General features: G+C 31.4%; 2 protein-coding genes across 2 annotated transcripts; both read left to right on the top strand.

Moving 5' to 3' along the window:
- On the top strand, nt 1-1758 carry LOC122600971 (dof zinc finger protein DOF4.6-like). Its single transcript, XM_043773752.1, has 2 exons — nt 1-137; nt 684-1758. The coding sequence occupies exons 1-2, from the start codon at nt 114-116 to the stop codon at nt 1611-1613; spliced, it is 954 nt and encodes a 317-aa protein (XP_043629687.1). The 5' UTR covers nt 1-113; the 3' UTR covers nt 1614-1758.
- An 11817-nt stretch (nt 1759-13575) lies between these two features.
- LOC122600663 (transcription factor LHW-like) lies at nt 13576-17439 on the top strand. Its single transcript, XM_043773415.1, has 10 exons — nt 13576-13799; nt 14428-14514; nt 14643-14745; nt 14899-14943; nt 15057-15116; nt 15214-16023; nt 16163-16264; nt 16354-16482; nt 16817-16948; nt 17056-17439. Exons 1-10 carry the CDS (start codon nt 13690-13692, stop codon nt 17236-17238), a joined length of 1761 nt encoding a protein of 586 aa, XP_043629350.1. The 5' UTR covers nt 13576-13689; the 3' UTR covers nt 17239-17439.
- The last annotated feature ends 1406 nt before the right edge of the window (nt 17440-18845 follow it).

Raw genomic sequence — 18845 nt, 5'->3', positions numbered from 1 at the left:
ATTCTTTCTATACTTTTTTCAAGAACAGTGGAAAGTTAAAAGGAGGCCATCACTCTCTTTTTTCTTAATTTCTTTTATAATTTCTCTCTATCGATCTGCATATTCCTTCAGCCATGGACAGGCCTCACTGGCCACAGGTATATATAACTGGATCTATCACCTTCTTTATCATCAATCACCTCTACTAATTAAAATCCACACACACACACACACACACACACACAGGTATATATGAATATAACCTAGCTAGCTAAGCAAATTTTATAGACAAATTAAGATTGTGATCAAATATAATATATATGATTCATAAGCTAGCTAGTGTACATATGTAAGTGTCCACTGATGTTCTTTATATATGTGTGTCTTTTCTTCTTTTTTATCTCACTTTGCATATCTTTTCAACATGTATCTTTCACTTTTACTTTACATAATTTATATAACCATGTATATGATATAAGAATTAATTTTAATGTGTGTTTCCTAGCTTTTTCTTGAAGCTAGCTAGATTGATTTTTTATGGATGATTCTGAAAAGCATAAAGGCAATTTCTTTGTTTTTGTTCATTTGTCTGCAAATCTTGAAGCTTTAAAACATCTTTATGTCTAATATATCTTTTTTCAATCTTTTTCCAAATTTATAATCTCACTAGCTTTTTGTATATCTTTTTCATTGTGCATAAATAGGAGATAGTAGTGAAGCCAATGGAAGAAATAGTCCAAAACCCCACAAATTCAACTAGTAACAACAACAACAACAATAATAATAATCTCTCAAATAAACCATCTTCAAGTTCTTCATCATCTTTTGAAAGAAGAGTCAGACCACAAAAAGCAGCAGCTGTAAATTGTCCAAGGTGCGATTCGACTAACACGAAATTCTGTTACTACAACAATTATAGTCTTTCACAACCAAGATATTTTTGTAAGACTTGTAGAAGGTATTGGACTGAAGGAGGAACCCTTAGAAATATTCCTGTTGGTGGTGGATCAAGAAAGAACAAAAGATCATCATCTTCTATTTCTTCGGTATCGAAAAAGCTTCCTGATTTAGCTATACCTTCTGTATCTACATCCTCCAATATACTATCTCATCTTCATCATGATCATTATGGACAAGATCTAAATTTAGGGTTTCCATCCACTCAAAATTTCAAGAACTTTTCGGAATACATCCAACAAGCTAATTCGAATACTAATGCCACAATTAGTACTACTTGTTCGGGTCATCAGATTTCGGCTTTGGAATTGTTGACTGGAATTACAGCAAGGGGTACAATGAATAATTCTTTCATGATGACAAGTACTCCTATTATTGATCAAGACCCAAATTCATCAGCAGCAGCTAATTATAATTCAGTAGTATCTATGATTCCAATGATGCCAGAATTCAAGGTTCCATCATCACTTGGGTTTTCTTTAAATGGTGGTGGCAATAATAATTATGGGAATAATAGTCTAGTTGAAAGTAGTACTAGCAGTGGGAGGAATTTGTTTCCTTTTGAAGAGCTGAAAACAACAACTGATCATGATCAGCAAAATAGAGATAATGATGATCAAAATGGTGATTCAAATGGATTCTGGAATGGCATGATGGGTGGTGGTTGTTCATGGTAAACAAATCTATCTATATTTTTATATAGTCTTAAGCTAAAGCCTGTCCTTGATTTCTTTCATTTCAATTACATTCTTCGATCTTGATGTATCAAAATTGTGGGTGGCCGGTGATGAGTTCTTAATTGCTATTAATTTCTTTGACAAATACTAACTTGAAAAGATAAAACGGGCTTCTTATATATAATAGTGTTTAAATATGGAATCATATGTATTATGAAATTCAAGATTACATATATATATGGCCCTGAAACTGAATTATAAACGGGTAAACAGATAATTAAGGTTAATTTTCTCTGGTTAAGTTACCCAAGGATGACAAGTTTAATTAATTTCTACTTTTTATTTACTCAAGAAGAATAAAGCCAAATTGTGTATAGTTAGGGTAAAAGTCGATAAGGGAAAGTTAGTGTTATTTACACCGGTTAATGTGGCTTAATTTGTTAAATTGATGTATTTTTTACTACTATTAAATAGGATATTGTATCTTATTGATCAAAAGTTCTCAGCTGAAAATTCGTACGCTTTTAAATTCTCCTTAATTCAGACCTTCACTGTTATAGTTAATTTCGTGGCTCGCGTGGATCATAATCATATCTTCTACGAGTATGTATCATCTCTCTCTGTGTGTCTATATATAGAGTTTTAGACCTATATATAAGTACATAGTACTAAACATAATTAATATAAATAAATACTAGTATTTGCATACAAGTTCAATGTACGTGTTTTATGTGTGATATGATAGGACAGATATATGAAGAATGTGAATGTACAGGAAAGTTGGTATAAGAAAACATGCAAGTTAAGGACGGAAATGAAACCAGGTTAATTTGTGCACATACTTTTGGTGTGTGTTTTAATTTGTGTGTGTGGGGTAAGAGAAATAGTAAGAAAGATATGATGATTATGAAAAAAAATCAAATCTGTACATATATATATACTGTATATATTAAAGTTAATTAAACTGCAACATCACCTGCTGCTACAACTACGTACAACTACTGAAAGTTTCAACTGCTTTATTCCTATATCACCCATCGATCTCATCTTGCACGTTACTTTACAGTACTACTACTATACTATATATCACTTTCACTTTATGCTATATATATAATACTAGTAAAAACATTCACCTACATTTTTGGCTTTCTATATATAATCATAAATGAAACTTAGTTTGTTGATGAGGATTACCATAAGATTTAATTTGTCATAATTATATATCGTGATCCCTTATGTGTTGAGATTATCTAGCTAGCTAGCTTGTACGTGTAATTGTATCGAGTTTCTTTAGTTTGCTAAGAAAATTAAATTTTGATTTACACGTTAATTAATTATAGAAGCTAACGAGATAGTGATATCTTTTGAAAGTATATATTCTCTATCCGTTTCAAAATAAATGTATCACAAGTAGTTTTGCATTATGAATTTCGAATTGCGTAACTGATAACAGACGTCTATTTGAAATCGTTGAGGGTCAATTGGAGTTTAGATTATAATGGGTTTGTGGCGCCATGTAATTGTTCAGAAAGCCACTAAAGTGCAGTTACCTGACACAATGAGAGGACATACTTGCGTCATGTGACAACGCGTACCTAAAAGGAAAAAGTGGGGTGCCTAGTCAACAAACAAATTTGAACGCGCGCCCATGCCTCTTTGTCGCCCATTGGAGCGGTGTGGAGGGCGACTTCGGGGCGAAAGGGGATAGGTCCCATACAAACACCCGTTTAGTCTTAGAGCCACATAGGAACCCAGAATCCAAGAGTAAGTCAAGGTAAATAGGTAGTTGCGAATCAGAGGCTTGACAACCAATTAAGCAGGATATGGGCATGTAAAAATGTTGCATTTGTCCAGACTTTTAATTAGTGTAAACAAATTAAAAATTTTGTCACGCTTTTATGTGTGTAAAAATATGTAGAATTAAAGTTGTGTAGAAATTTTATTCACCCTAAAAAGTGTGTAGAATTAAAAGTTCACACTTTTTAGTGTGAAATTTCATAACTATTTTGTAACACTCCATTTCTCCACACTAACTAAAAAGGTAGCGTAGACAAATTAGGTGTTATAAAATAATTATAAAAGTCCACACTAAAAAGTGTGAACTTTTAATTACACATACGAAAAGTGTAGAGAAATTTTTACATACTTTTAATTTTATATATTTTTACACACATAAAAATGTGACAAAAATTTTAATTTGTTCACACTAATTAAAAGTGTAAACAAATACAACATTATTTGTAGTGATATATTTATACATATATATGGGTAAAGTGAATATAAGACTGTCCGATATCTAAGCTTAGATGTAAAATCTCTCATATACTAATTTTTTATTATTTTTTATTTAGTAGATAATTGCTTGGCCCATGCATTTTATAAATTAATAAATAAATATGTGAATGTTTCACAATTAAACTTAAATATCTAACAAACTTTTATAACCATCCTAGTGTTCCTAATTCAATGTGAATATTTTTGAAATGAGAATATCGGGTGAATATTAAAAAAAAAATAAAAAGTTTCATTTTGATGCATGATAAGGTTGTCACTTGTTAATTCTTAGTCTAATACTAGAAAATAGAAGGCGTAACATTCCTTAATTTATTCTTGAATGCTGTGTACATGTGATGACACTCAGAAACATTCCCCTTGGTGAATGTGCTAAAGTAAAAGGAATAATCATCAGATCACTCCAATCCACTTACACGTACTTGGATGAGAGAGTTTATACCTTTCAAAGGGAGAGGGTTAAACTTTTATTTTCATTACAATTTTGGACGTATAGAAACCACCGTTTACTAGTATATCCTATAGCATTAATTCCTAATCAATTTTTTACTTCATTTATATTTTTAATGAGATACTTAAATAAATTTTATATTAAATATTAACATTAAACATATCAAATTAATTATGTTCAAACATTGCATTTAATGCATAAAATAAGGTAAATTTTTTATTTAAATACTAAGTTTAATTTATTATTAAAAAATAAAAATTATTATTATTATTATTATTATTTGAATTTCTTGTTTTACTTTTTAAAATAATTGTCGTAGATATTCACGTTACTTATAGATTTGATAAATTGGGTACAAATAACGGCCCACTCTCTTGGTTATGTCATTGTTATTAAATATTTAAAGCAAGTGCAAACGGTTTTATGTATAAAGTTGCACTTAGATGTGATCTTGATAGTAAATACAAAGTTAAAGGAGCGACAAGCATAACTTGTTTCTTAAAAAAATGTGTATAAACAACATTTAGATTTATATGATCAACTTTGTCAATATGAAAGAATTTTGTCGATATAAATGATTAGATATTTTAATGTCATTATATTTGCAATTGTTTTTGAAATATTTCTCTTTTATTTTTGTTATTTTTAGATTTTTTATAAAAAAACATAAGTTTTTTTTTTTATTAATAATATCACTAACACAATTATATAAAGTATTTAAAAAATTAATTTAGATTAAATATATTTTTTTTTGAGATAAAATAAAATAAAAATAATATATATAAGTTATGTAATGATTAAGAAAGAGAAAAAGATAATAAATGTTATAATTGAAAGTTAATGATAATGATGAATAAAGAGATATTTAATGAGGTACTTAATTAAAATAATGATTGTATAGGTGTGCAATTAGTATATTGGGGGTATATTTAGACATTCTCTTTTGGACTCATTTTCCACTTTGCCTTACTTGGATGAGAGAGTTTATTAATTACCTAGTTGGGGTATATTGAGGGTTAAAGTTTTATTTTCATAACTTATAAGTTTGATGGTTCTTTTTTATTCTTAAGTAAAATGCGGACACAATTTCTCTACGCAATTATAATATGATAAGACTATAATTACATCTTAATCTTTCAGATACATTGTAAATTTTAAAAAGCAACCGTTATACCTTTGCATAGGGATAATGTTGTCTACCTCATATCTCCCCCAAACCCGGCTTTAGCCAGATTGGATACCGAACTGTTGCCATTGCAGATATACAAAGTAATAACTATTATATTTGTATATAGGCTTGGAGATCCGAGATCGAATCTTGATTCCCCATAGCTTCAAGCATTTTATCTCCTGAACGTGTGGGTATACTATCGCTCATGTTCTGAAGCGCGAGTTCCAACTTTTAACATACTACCTACCTTGAATATCACTCCTGGGATTCACGTCATTAACATCAAACTCCGTTCTAAAGAAATGTATTTAAAAAAAGGATTGTGATCCTCTAAAGTTAAACACAACTTTATTGGTAAAGTTGGTATGTTGACCATTGGATTAAAATCAAAAGCCAAGATTCAAAAATCATATTTGAATCTTGATCCTTGATTTTAATCCAAAGGTCAAGATATGCTTAACTTCACCTATAAAGTTGAAAACAACTTTAGAGGATCTCCATCCTTTAAAAAAAAAAAAATTATTTTATCAGCTCTGGTAAAAATTATATTGTTTGAATAAAGTCATTTGGATTTAATAGCTGAAATTGAAGTTGGTGGTCCAAAAACGTACAGATCGTTGTTGCCGCAGCCCACGCAACTATTATTTTTATGAATCACGATGGTTAAGGTACGAGTTTAAAATTAAAATCACCTGACAAGATGAAAGTGCCAACTCTTGGATCCTCAGATAACTAGATAACACATATATATAGACAAAAATGAAGAAAGTTTTGACCAGTCTTGGTTTGACCGAACTATATATATGGCTTTGCTCCGTTCAGCATTCTTGCATGCTATTACTCGCTACAGTTGTTAGCTTATAAAGTTAAGTCATAAGCAAAAAATTAACTAGAGAAATATCGTTAGGTAAATCGACTATACATATATATACATAGGTACACGTATACGACGATTATTATAGTAATTAACTATATAGATACAACGGTAATAAACTCTTACTCCAAGTATGTAAATTCAAATTTTCACCAAGTAAAGTTGATTTAAATATGGTCGATCACCTATTTCTTACACTAAAAAGAAATTACCATGTGTAGTCGCCCTGCACTACATATTCAAATTTTCATTGAATATTGTTCTTTTCTAATATATATTCTGTATATGATAAACCTTTAAATATGTTGATCATAACTATGTTTGATCCTCTAAAGGATCAAACAAAAATCTATAAACACATAATGAAATAAGGTTTTAAAACCTTTAAATCAATCATATATATGACAGGAAATTCGCTACAACTTTTATGACATACTAATTAACTTTTTAAATAGTTCAAAAACAAAAGGAAAGTCAAGCTTACTATCTTACATGAGGGCTAGCTCTTATCTACATGACGACTAGATCATGTTATGGCCCAAACAACTAATTATCTTCTCAATGATATTTTGGTTATCGATAATTCAATACCTATGAAAGTTAAATCCTTATAAGATACGAGTACTTTTTCCTATATTGTGTATAAATTTTATTAATATATATACGTATTTTAAGAAGCACACAACAAAGATATATGTAGTTGGGACCATATTTAAGACACACAAATCTTAAAATTAAACTATTAAAGTTATGCATACACCAACACGCAAACGAACTGAAAAGGCCTAGAATCAGATTCAGTTAGATAACATCAGTAAGCACAAGTGCACAACTAGAGGTGGAAAAGTTAGATAAGCCCATAAGAGCTGGATGGGCCGTAGCCGAAGTGGGCTCTTTTACGGTTTCAGTTTTACCTATCTATATATATATGCCTTCAGACTTTTCCCACTTCGGTTTTTGATAAGATAATCTTGGCATGCATAGTGGCATTAAATAAATACGAGTATATCGGAAGTGCATATGTAGGACATATGCTTGTAGCCAGTTGTCATTTGATTAAAGTTAGAAAGGATAAAGATGTTAACAATTGGTTAATTCGTACAAGTACTTTTAATATAATTGACGTTGAACATCCATGTCAGGTGAAACTGTGAAAGACGTTTTGATGAGACAAGTCAGTTAATTTGTGTCGTTATTTCCATTAAATTCTATTTAGAGGGTTTCAAAATTTTCCAACAAAATTATCCTTACTCAAAAGATTTTGATCATATACAAAACTTTATATGTGTGATAAAGTTGTATATTATGTTATACGAGAGGAAGTATCCGCGCGTTGCGGTGGTGAGACGGTGAGGTGATAGGTCATAGGAGGTGATAGCCAAATACCTTAGTCGTCTTTCAAAAGTATATCGAACGACATCTCTAATGAAGGAACGTGGAATTTTTTTAAGAACACCCATATATTTTTTATAATTTATCGATTAACAGTTTTTAAAATAAAAGATTTTGAATGAATTAGAAAAATAAAATGATTTATGAATGAAAGAGAAAAAAATCAGTGGTTGGGATTTGAAAAGAGAGATGAAAATAAAAGTTGAAAGTTTTAGGGCATTGATATATTGTATATCATGCATTATCATGTGTACATTGTTGAAATTAAAACTTGAATGTTAAAATCTTATTTACTTTATAATATATTATATTATAGATTATAGATATTGCTTGTGTATTTTATGTTATATATTGGTTGTGTATTTTGTGTATGGTTAAATTTTTGTGTGTGTAGGAACCTCTTCCCATTAGTTAAAAAGCTTTTTAAGGGTATCTCTAATGATAAAAATTGAATGACTTATTTTGAAGAAAAAAACTTTTCTAAAAGGTTGACACCATTGAATGCAAAGGGTTATTTGATCACTCAACCTATTGACTAAAAGCTTTTTTCTAATTATATATGAATATATGTTAATTTAAACAAAAGAAGCTTTAAAAAAGCTTTTCCATTGGAGGAAAGACTTTTTTATATGTTAAAGTTAGTGGATTTGTGAAGTGTTAAAATAAAAAAGCTTTTAATGACTTATTGTCATTGTGGATGCTCTAAGATAAAAGCTTTAGATTTTTTTTTTTTTAACAACGAAGATCGAACCAAGCATGTCTGAGATGAAACCCAGAACTCTCAAAAGCTCGTTAATAGTGCACTCCTAAATGTGTAGAAAGCGGGAAAAAAAATGTTTGAGACGTACGTGGGACTAAAACGAGTTTGATAACTTAGAAAGAAAAGAAAAATTAAAAAACCGAAAAAATTATATTTTTAATTTCTTATGCTAACCGGATAAAGCCTTAATTATGAAATTATTTTATCGTAGTGCAAGTACTAGAAGTATTCACGGTTTGTCTTTGTCATGGCTGTACAAAAAAGAATGGCCTTTTTCTTTTGGATATCGTATCTATTAAAAAAAACTAATGTGAACATGATGTAAACGCTCTAGCTATTGAATCAGTTCGGCTTAAATTAAACAAATAAATTTAAGGAATCATGATGATGATGCTCCACATATATTCCTCTTTTTTTATATAATCATTGAACGACCAAAAGTGTCACTTTTAACACAGGGAGATGTATATATGTCTAATAGATTTCTCAACCTAGCTATGAAAATAAAGAAATTATGTGAGACAAAGTTACGATATCTTTTCATTGAAATCTTCCATCCTTCTATGGACTCTGATAATAAAGGATAGGTAGCCTAACTCAACTTATCTTTGACATATAGACCAGTCTTCTTCTTCTTAGTTCTTCCCTAATGCAACCTTGAGCCCGAACAATATATACCTTCTATATATTATCAAAGTACAAGTTTTCTAAAAAAGTCGATTCAACGTACTATAACTTCTACTGGATTAGGGCCGAGAGTATGTAAAGTGGTTAATACTTACTTAGGATACTTTCAAGGTTAAAGGTTCTAAATTAATCTTGGATACAAGTACAATTAGTGTAGCTTGATAATGGGAAAAGTCTTCTACTTTTAAAAAAGGATGTTATAGATCCTTAAAAAGAATACGACTTACTAAATCTGCAACCATCCCCTTTTTTTCCTTATATTATCTTGATAAGTATATATCTTTCTATATGATTGGATTGGATTGGATTAGATAATCTTGAAGAGATTTGGAGTATTAATTAAGTAATTATGAGTAGCAAATACCAAAAAAGTAGTATAAAAAGAAGTGGTGAAAGTGAAAAGAAGATATCTTGAAGGGTGTTAAAGTCAAGATTCTCAAACTAAGAAATCAAGAATTGTGTTTAGCCTTTAGGAAGGGGACCCTTTGAATGGAGAAGAAGATTGTTTTACATAGCACAAAATTCTTCCCCATATCTATCATGCCCAATAATGCTTGTTCCCTTACCCTTTTTAGGCTTCCACCTCTAAACATCCTTTTCACACACACAATGGAGTTTCTCTTTAACTTTGTTTCTTTAACTACTACCAACGATATCGTATTAATTTGAAGCATATGTCCTAGTATATACATGTTCAATTGTTCACATAGAAACTTTGTTTATTGCATTGTTACAATGTTTGTATATATTTTATTGTATATGTATATAATATATTTGCTTTTGAGCAAAATGTATCGCATACTTACACGATAAGTGAACAGGATATTAAAGACAATGAGGCGTATCAATAAACTTATTTCTAAATATAGTCTAATCTTGAATATCACGATCCCTTTTGTGTGTGTAAATAAAGCAAAGAAAAATACACCATACCATTCAAAGATAGGCTTATGTTTAGAAGATTTTGTTTGTCGTCAATATGGTAGTAGTTAATTGGAACATGCATAGAGTGTTTAATTGGGGATGATATGTACTCTTTAGTGCAAATTCAATTAAGACGACGCGGATGCCCCTAACAGGTCTTAGGGGAAGAGCCCCTAGCTGGGGTTGAGTTGCCAGGTCTGTTTATAAGTTTTTGTTTTAACTAGTTGTTATGGTCAAAATTCCTCAGAAATTTTATTTATTAAACTTGAGGGATTAAATTTGACAACTTTAAAACCTTTGTAAATAATTATAGTTTAGGCTGTATATTGGCTAAACTCATCAAAATATGGTCGTTCTTCTTCCTGGTTCTCTGTCTCAATATGCAGTCTTTTATATATCTGTCATCTGATTCAATATTTTGGGGTGAACCGCCAAATTGTATCAATATGAAAGCGATCACATGCTTTTCAGATCGAGATTCCAAATTTTCAGTGATATACTGTTTGTTTGATTGCATATCCCCAACACTCGATAGCCTTAGTTGCGAGGAAACCAAAATTATTAACTGCAAATGATATAAACATGTGTTGTTTGTAAAGACTATATGGCACATGTCCCTTTATTATGTTAATGCATGATTCTACCATAATGATCTAAATTTGTTGCAAGCTTTTTACAAGAACAATGATCTATATATAAATAGTCTTAATTACATATTTATATACAAGAAGAAGCAGCGATTACTACGTATGTACCGGTGGTTGTGGATGTATGAATGGGGTTGTGGTGGAGAATGAGGTGGTGGTGGTGTGGTAATGATAAGGGGAGGCAAACAAAAAGAGATGTGGCAGAAGGTGTACACCTAAACCCCTACAAGCCTAAATAGTTTTAGGCCCACTCACTTATCTCTTTTCCCAAGGGGCGACCACCATATTGCCATATCACCTCCGTTCACTTTCTTGCCGGAATATTTCCTGCCATTCATTATTTCAATTCATTTGGTACGAACCTCCTTTCGAATTACTAAGTGATCATCGATCCACCCATACATGTTCACCATATTTCACAAAGAGAAGATAATTCAAACTTATAATAATTACAAATATTTCTATTTATCTTAATTTAATTTTAATAATTTGAAAAGATTTGTGTATGTATATATCCGTGTATGTAAGTAACAATGTGTGTCTTTTGATCATTAGCTCAATGTTTGAAATATCATCCCCTTATTTATGAGGTCTTGAGTTCAAGCCTTGGGAAGGACATAAGGAAATCCCTCTATGAGGGTTTGGTATACTCATGTTAAGTCTGAGGGGACAGTGTTTACCCTTATTGATCGTCGTGCCTTCGGGCTGATTAATAGGGGGTTTTCCCCCATCGGGTATTTGAAATAGGCATTTCTTCTTCGAGGGACCTCTCTAGCTTGGACCCGATTAAGAAACGTATGCTAGACCTTCCGCTGTCGAATCGCAACACGAAGTTTCCAGCGAAATTCACCTTTAAAAAAAAAAGTTAACAATGTGTGCGTTAGAATCCGGTAAGGATTTGCTTAATTAGATGTACCTATTTTATCACAACTAGTCGCTACCATCGCTATACACCATCTTTAACGTCACCGTTGTCGTATTATGATTATATCCCTCTAGTATGTATTTATATTGCTTTTAAATTTTAAAAAAATCATCACTATGTGTTGATCGTTTTCTATCATATTTTTATGTGACAAATTATGATAAATCCCAAAATAATTTTTACCATTCAAAGCCATTTGATCATATAGTATACTTGTTCTAAAAAGCAACTCAACCAGGATATATTAAACAAAAAGTGCAAATTGATTTTCCTAGCTAGTCAAATGTGACAAAAAGAATAATGGTTAGTTCGTTGAACTTTATAATATTATAAACTATTATAGATAATTGTTACAATCTAGAGATATAATTAAATAAAATTTTAGAGACTGGACCATGTATAGTTAGCAGCTTTTTACATTAGGAACTTCGAATCGAAGACTGAATCTTTCACATTCGCCTCAATTTGCATGAATCTATCAACATTTGATTTTAATATGACGGAATCAATAAGATCACATAGATTAGGTATCTGAGTGGCTGAGTTCAATTACATTAGGATTAACTTAACATATCTTTGGGTGGTTACTGGCCGGTTAGGAAAAAGGTTCAAAAATGGTTATACACTGATTAAGTTGTGCACTTTTGAGTTAACGATTTCTCTTTTTCGTTAACTAGGAAAATATCTGTCGTTTATGCTTTTTGAGGTAATATGTATAAATGCGTAACTAGATGAAATGCTATACATCTACGATTTTCTTTAGGTAAAAGTTTGTGTTAAAATGATTATAACGCTGTCATAACAATGGTTAAGTCGAGGTTATCTCTTGATGTTATGTTACTAATACAGTTTTGTAAAGATAACCTTTTCAGGAAATTACTGACTAATTTACTCACAACGAGATGGGCTTTGCTCTTGGATTACCACTATAAGTGATTAAGTTCATTGTGTTAATTAAACATATATAAACTTTAAAAAATATATAACATGAAGAGAATCAAATCCTCGTTACGATCTGTTTTCTTGTTGAATTTGTTATTATGGTAATATACTAATAATGTACTCTTTTTCCTATAGCTTAAACTATGTAGCAAATATTCAAAACTGACATTAATTATCTATACTATATTATAAAAAGAATAACCTTTTTTATTTTTAGTAATGTTGAAAATATGTAATATTTTCACTTGATACCCCTTAAAATACTTTCATATACACTACCTCCTTAACATTAATAATTAAATTACACTATCAATCCTTTATGTTTTAAAATATGTCCATTAACCATTACATCAATTATATACACAATTCAGCGTTGCTCCATCACCAACCGTCGCCCAACTATCACACCGTCGCCTCCACGACTACCGCCGCATCGCGCGGGTATCGTGTTAGTAATGATAACAATAATACCCAAGAACGAGAGATGTAAAGATAGAAAGACTATCTATTTAGTCTAAGGATCAAAACCGACATTGAACCAAATCTTTTTCATACTAAAAAAAAACAGCAAAAGAGTACTCCTTAAAAATCCCAATTTTCTGTCTCATGCTAAAGACAACAGCTTTATTAGGTATTGTGTTGTTTTTAATTTGAGCACAAAACAGCTTTTTTTCTGAAAAAATTGACACCATTTATTTTTTTTATATTTAATCATATAATATAAGTTTCAAACATCAGAATATCATCATCATCATCATAACTGTACTGCAGTTTTTTCTCTGCCAATGTAACAACAAGACATAACTAACTATTCCTTCATTCATTTCTGTGAAAAATTAAAACAAATAATCAGCTTTCCCTTTTTAAACCATCCTTCATATTTCTTGTTTTATCAACTCTTCTGGAATACTTCTTTTTACATAACTTACTTTCCAAAAGCACTTACTTCAGGTGTATTTTTTTTCCCTGAAACATTTCTAGACTTTGATTTGATCTTGTGTTTAAAAATAAATGGATACCATACAGAAATATTCAGTTGTCAAAAATGTGCTCAAGAATCTTTGTTGCTCTTATGGATGGTCTTATGGTGCCTTTTGGAGCTATGACCAGCCTAATTCATTGTATGATCTCTAATCTCTATCCCTCACACCTATACATATAGATATATTGTTATATACATGCACACTCATATTCACTTTTATCTGCAAGAAGTCTCTCTGTGAGCAGTCTCTCTATCTTTCGTAGAAGAATGACTATCTACACGTCTTGCCTTCCTATATCTGCCTTTGACATGATTGACTATCGTCTTCGTTATTCTATTACAAACCTTGTCTAGTATTGTTATAGGGTGTTACCTAGCTATAATTTAAGTTCATGATTTAGTTCTTTTTATTTATTTATTTACTTTTTTTTTTTTTTTGGATATTATAATGAAGTGAGATTCAAGAAAATGACAAATATTATATCTATTTACTAGTTTTGATTGGCAGTGAGATCTTCACAACATTGTCACTTAAATGGATTGATTCCACCAAGAAAATATTCTCCAAATCATTGTTTTTAAATTCAATTTTATTAATTAGTTTTAATAAAGATTTATGAACTTGTAATTCAATTGAGTATGCATTAAGCCTCATTTCACCCAAAAGTTTCAACAAGTTGCTCTTTATATGAAATTTGCATACAACTTCATTATAACCAGTATGTGCAAGTTGAAGCCTTGATCTCTTATATTCTTTCAATCTGTAGATTATTGACCCTGCAAGATACTTACTGTGATGAAAGATTCGGATCTTTGATCGATAATTTGCTTCTACAAATACCACTTGGAGGAGGGTATGCTCATTTACCTTAAACTTTGTATAAAAATAGTTACTTTTTCGTAACTATTTGATTGAGAATGATGAAATTGAATACGAGTAATTTTTAAAATCCTAAACTTTTTACTTGTTGAAATGTTTAAGGATAATCGGACAAGCTGCTTATGCTAACAAACACATGTGGATCTCCTCGGAAGATCATTACAGAGAACATACTTTTTCGGGTTCAATCTGGGATATGTTTGCGGTATATAGCTTGAGTTTTTTGTTTGCATAGTCAATTCTTCTATGTTTTGCAATATGTTTAAAGGTTTTCACCCTTTTTAAAATGAGAAACTTTTGTCACCAAAGATGGAGGCTTTCTTTTGTTATATAGTAACACCGTTTTCTTCACTTTCAGGATAATGGTAATGAATTTCGTCACCAGTTCTCTTCCGGCATAAAGGTACTTCTTTTGGTTTAATCTTAATTCAAAGCTGGCTGGATCTTGGTTGGTACTTCTTGCATCATTATTACTTTATTAGTATCGTTGGGCTCATTATGACATTCATTTTGCAGACGATTGCAGTAATCCCTGTGGAGCCACAAGGAGTGGTGCAATTCGGGTCCAGCGAGAAGGTTAGTCACCTAGTCCTATGATAATTGATCACTCAAAAAACTGTACTTAAATTTTACAGGATTCTAATAATTTACTATGTTTTATGATTATGATCAGATTCCAGAGAATATGAATTTGGTAAATCAAACAAAAAGAATGTTTCAAGAAATTATAAGTGGTAGAGGATCTGAAATTGCTTTGACTTCTTCAAATAGTCAAGATTGTCATCAGAATGAGGCCTTTGCTTCCTTGATTTCATCAGAAGAATCTTGCTTTACTGGTGGTGATGGCTGCTTAATGGGATTTAATTCTTCTTCTGCTACATTTGATCAACTCCCGGATTTTGGTATCCCAGAAGATTTCTTCCAAACCGGAGATTTCAATGCATCTCAGTGGTTCCCTCCACTGAATCCTGTTGATTATGATGGAAAATATGAGTCTGAGTGTATTTCTGGCACTAACATTGACTTGTGGGGACATGGTGGCGATTTGAGGGACATTTTAGCACCAATTATAGATGGAAGTCACTCGAGTTTCCAATCTTACAGTAACGTTGACTGTACTACCCTTTGTCCAAAAGAAAGGCTGTTTTCAAAACTTGGGATAGACGAACTTTTGGAGGGCGTTTCTGGTATCTCAAATGCTGGCTCGAGTTCTTGCATTGAGGGTCAAGCTTATGCAAAACGAAGAAAAACAGGACATTCTATGCGGGAAGAAGCCGGGCCTAAATCACAGCCAGGTTTACAGATGCTTGATAGTTATAGCATGAGTGGTTCAAGCACAATTGTGCAAGCTAAGAAGCATGTTGAACTGCCAAAACCCACCAAGAAAAAAGCTAAACCAGGGACAAGACCCCGACCCAAAGATCGGCAGTTAATATTGGACCGAATGGCTGAGCTTAGGCAATTGATTCCCAATGGTGAAAAGGTTAGTTTTCACATACTATTATACTAATACTACTTGGTTGGTCAAACAAGTCCCTTGCAGGATCCAAAATTGATTGGTTTGGCCAGAAAAGTCACCTGACCCTTTAACATTGCTCTAATATTGTCTCTGAAATCGACAGATGAGCATAGATTGTTTGTTGGATCGGACCATAAAACACATGATTTTCTTGGAAAGTGTAACGAAACAAGCAGATAAAATAAGACAGGCAGATAAACCGAAGGTGAGCAAACTCTTGTTCATTTAGTGCATAGCTTTCAGAATAATTAACATTCAATTTAGCAGTCCTAACATCACCTTATACTTGATCAGCATAATGGCGTGGTTTCCAGTGACCCGAGTGCCAATGGTGTGACATGGGCTTGTGAAATGGGAAATCAGACGATGGTATGTCCTCTAATAGTGGAGGACCTTGGTGACCCTGGTCATATGCTTATAGAGGTAAATAAACAAACTTGCATATTTCCTAAAAGTGGATTTTTGATTCATTTACTTGCTTATAGAGGCACTCAATTAAAAAACATAGCTAGAATGTTGATTTGTTGAAATGGGTTGAGTTGCTTAATCAAATCAAAATCATGAGTCTCCAAAAAAGCATATTTTAATGCACATAACCTTCTTGGAATATCAAAATGAACAAAATTGTTTGCAGACCCTCATCCTACTTGATTTGACCCAGACTCGTTTGACCAGTGATTATCTGACTCACCCATTATGCCCCCTTTAGTTTCTGCAAATTTTTCTTGACTAGATCACAATGTATATTTTTTTGCAGATGCTTTGTGAAGAACAAGGACTTTTTCTTGAGATAGTGGACATAATTCGACGTTTTGGCTTGATAATCTTGAAAGGAGTTATGGAGTCTCGCGGGGATAAAATTTGGGCACACTTCATAGTTGAATCAGAGGTAAACTATTCAAGATTTTTGAACTTTGAACAAATCTCGAATCATGATCTTAAAAGAGAGTCTAATATGGATGTCATTCTAATCTAACCTGCCATGATTTTTTACAGGTGAACAAGAATATAACAAGACACGAGATATTTACAGCGCTCGTGCAGTTTCTACAGACTATAGCGCCAAATGTTGATACCAAGTGCATGAAAACAGAGAACTCGATATTGGATGATTTCTATCAACCTTGGATACAAAATCCAGTGAACTCAACAGATATGCCTTATTGTGTAAACTTGTGACCGAGGTTTCAAAAATGCTTTAAGCATTCATCTGATAAAGTTTTTACATCGACATAAAGAGATAAAAAATGTTAAAAGACCGAACGATTTATTTGATTCTAACATTTTTAGGCTTTGTGTCTTTCACTCCTTTTTAACCAAACCTCCTTTTTGGGTTTCAGTAATAAAGGTGACCATTTGAGGCATAGTTTTTATATTCAACCAATTTTCCCGTTAAGAATAGCTCCATTTGTAATTAAATTAATGCTTAAATTAAAAAGATTGATCTCATGTGGTACCTGTACAATCCCCTGCTAAGTTTTGCATCGATGGTTGGCTACTATTCCCCGTCTTGCCTTTGGGAAGACATTTGGTGGTAATTTAAATTTCAAAAATTATATGGAAATCAAAATCATCAACTATTGGTTTTTAGAAAACCTCAAAACCAAAACATTACAAACCTTGTATTAAAAATATTGATAGATATAGCAATTAAATTAAGACAAAAGTGAGTATAGGGCTGTATGCACCTAATTTGGGTGAAAAACCCATCACATACAAATATTTTAATATTTTAAATAAATGCTTGGTCCCGATGATTTTTATGGTTAAAAAAAATATGTGAAGAGTTTTTCACTCAACTTATATGTCTAACAGCCTCATATTTCCTTCCCCTCAAATTAAATACATATTAAGCCATCTACAAACCCGATTAAAGAACTGCTCTACTACAAACAAAAATTTAGGAAGGGGGCAGTACATGTCGGCCATGAGTCCACCTACAACGTTTGTGGATATTTGGATCGATGGTTTTGGCGATGATGTTACTGGTTACAAAGAAGATGATTATAATTGTTCTTGCTTAATTATATTATGATTATTAAATACAAGTTTTAATTTTGATATTAGAAATTAGAAATGTTTGTAATCAAACTTTGACATGTGTAGAAAAATATAAAAAAACAAGTTATAATATTAAAGGGTATTATAGACATTTTAATTGGAGAATGATAGTTTTTGTTAATAGAATGATCATGTATGTAGGGAAGAAAAATGGTAATATTTTCGAGTAGGGATGGTTAGTGGAAAAAATGAACTAACCGGTTTACGCAATTTACTCTTAATTTAGTTTAGCATTGAAATCACACGCTTTCCAATCTCTCACCACCTTTGACTATTGGTTGGTTAGAAATATTCGCAAGTTTTTCAAAACCTGTATATTAGTCATACCGGCGTGAACATTTTTTTCGGTATTATCAGTATTAACGGAAATACCGGCCGGTACGGCTATTTTAAATTTTTTTTATAAAAATCATACGAAACTTGTTACAATTTAAGGAAAATAGTCAAAATCTACCAATATATATATATATATATATATAACAAGGTGCTAAATTCATTCATAAACTAACAAGAATCCTTGGATGGATTCCATCTTTGATTTAGAACCATTAGATCAAATTTAATTATTTCATCTTTATTAAATGACAATATTAATACTTTTATTTTGTATAACTATACAAAAAAATCCCTCTTTATATTTAATTTACACTTTTTGATTTTCCATCACAAATTTACACTTTTTACCCAATAATTTTAATATAAATTATTCAATAGATTAATAGCTA

This window comes from Erigeron canadensis, chromosome 5 (assembly GCF_010389155.1).
Source record: "Erigeron canadensis isolate Cc75 chromosome 5, C_canadensis_v1, whole genome shotgun sequence".
NCBI classification, from domain to species: domain Eukaryota; kingdom Viridiplantae; phylum Streptophyta; class Magnoliopsida; order Asterales; family Asteraceae; genus Erigeron; species Erigeron canadensis.
Note: the sequence above shows the minus strand (reverse complement) of the source record. Positions and strands in the feature narration are given on the sequence as shown.

What these genes read in the sequence shown, in the direction of transcription:
- LOC122600663 (XM_043773415.1), top strand. Translation starts at nt 13,690, where the DNA reads ATGGATACCATACAGAAATATTCAGTTGTCAAAAATGTGCTCAAGAAT. An exon ending in CAATCTGGGATATGTTTGCG is followed by an intron (nt 14,746 to 14,898) that starts GTATATAGCTTG and finishes CTTCACTTTCAG; the next exon opens with GATAATGGTAATGAATTTCG. An exon ending in ACTTCATAGTTGAATCAGAG is followed by an intron (nt 16,949 to 17,055) that starts GTAAACTATTCA and finishes GATTTTTTACAG; the next exon opens with GTGAACAAGAATATAACAAG.
- LOC122600971 (XM_043773752.1), top strand. Translation starts at nt 114, where the DNA reads ATGGACAGGCCTCACTGGCCACAG. An exon ending in ACAGGCCTCACTGGCCACAG is followed by an intron (nt 138 to 683) that starts GTATATATAACT and finishes GTGCATAAATAG; the next exon opens with GAGATAGTAGTGAAGCCAAT.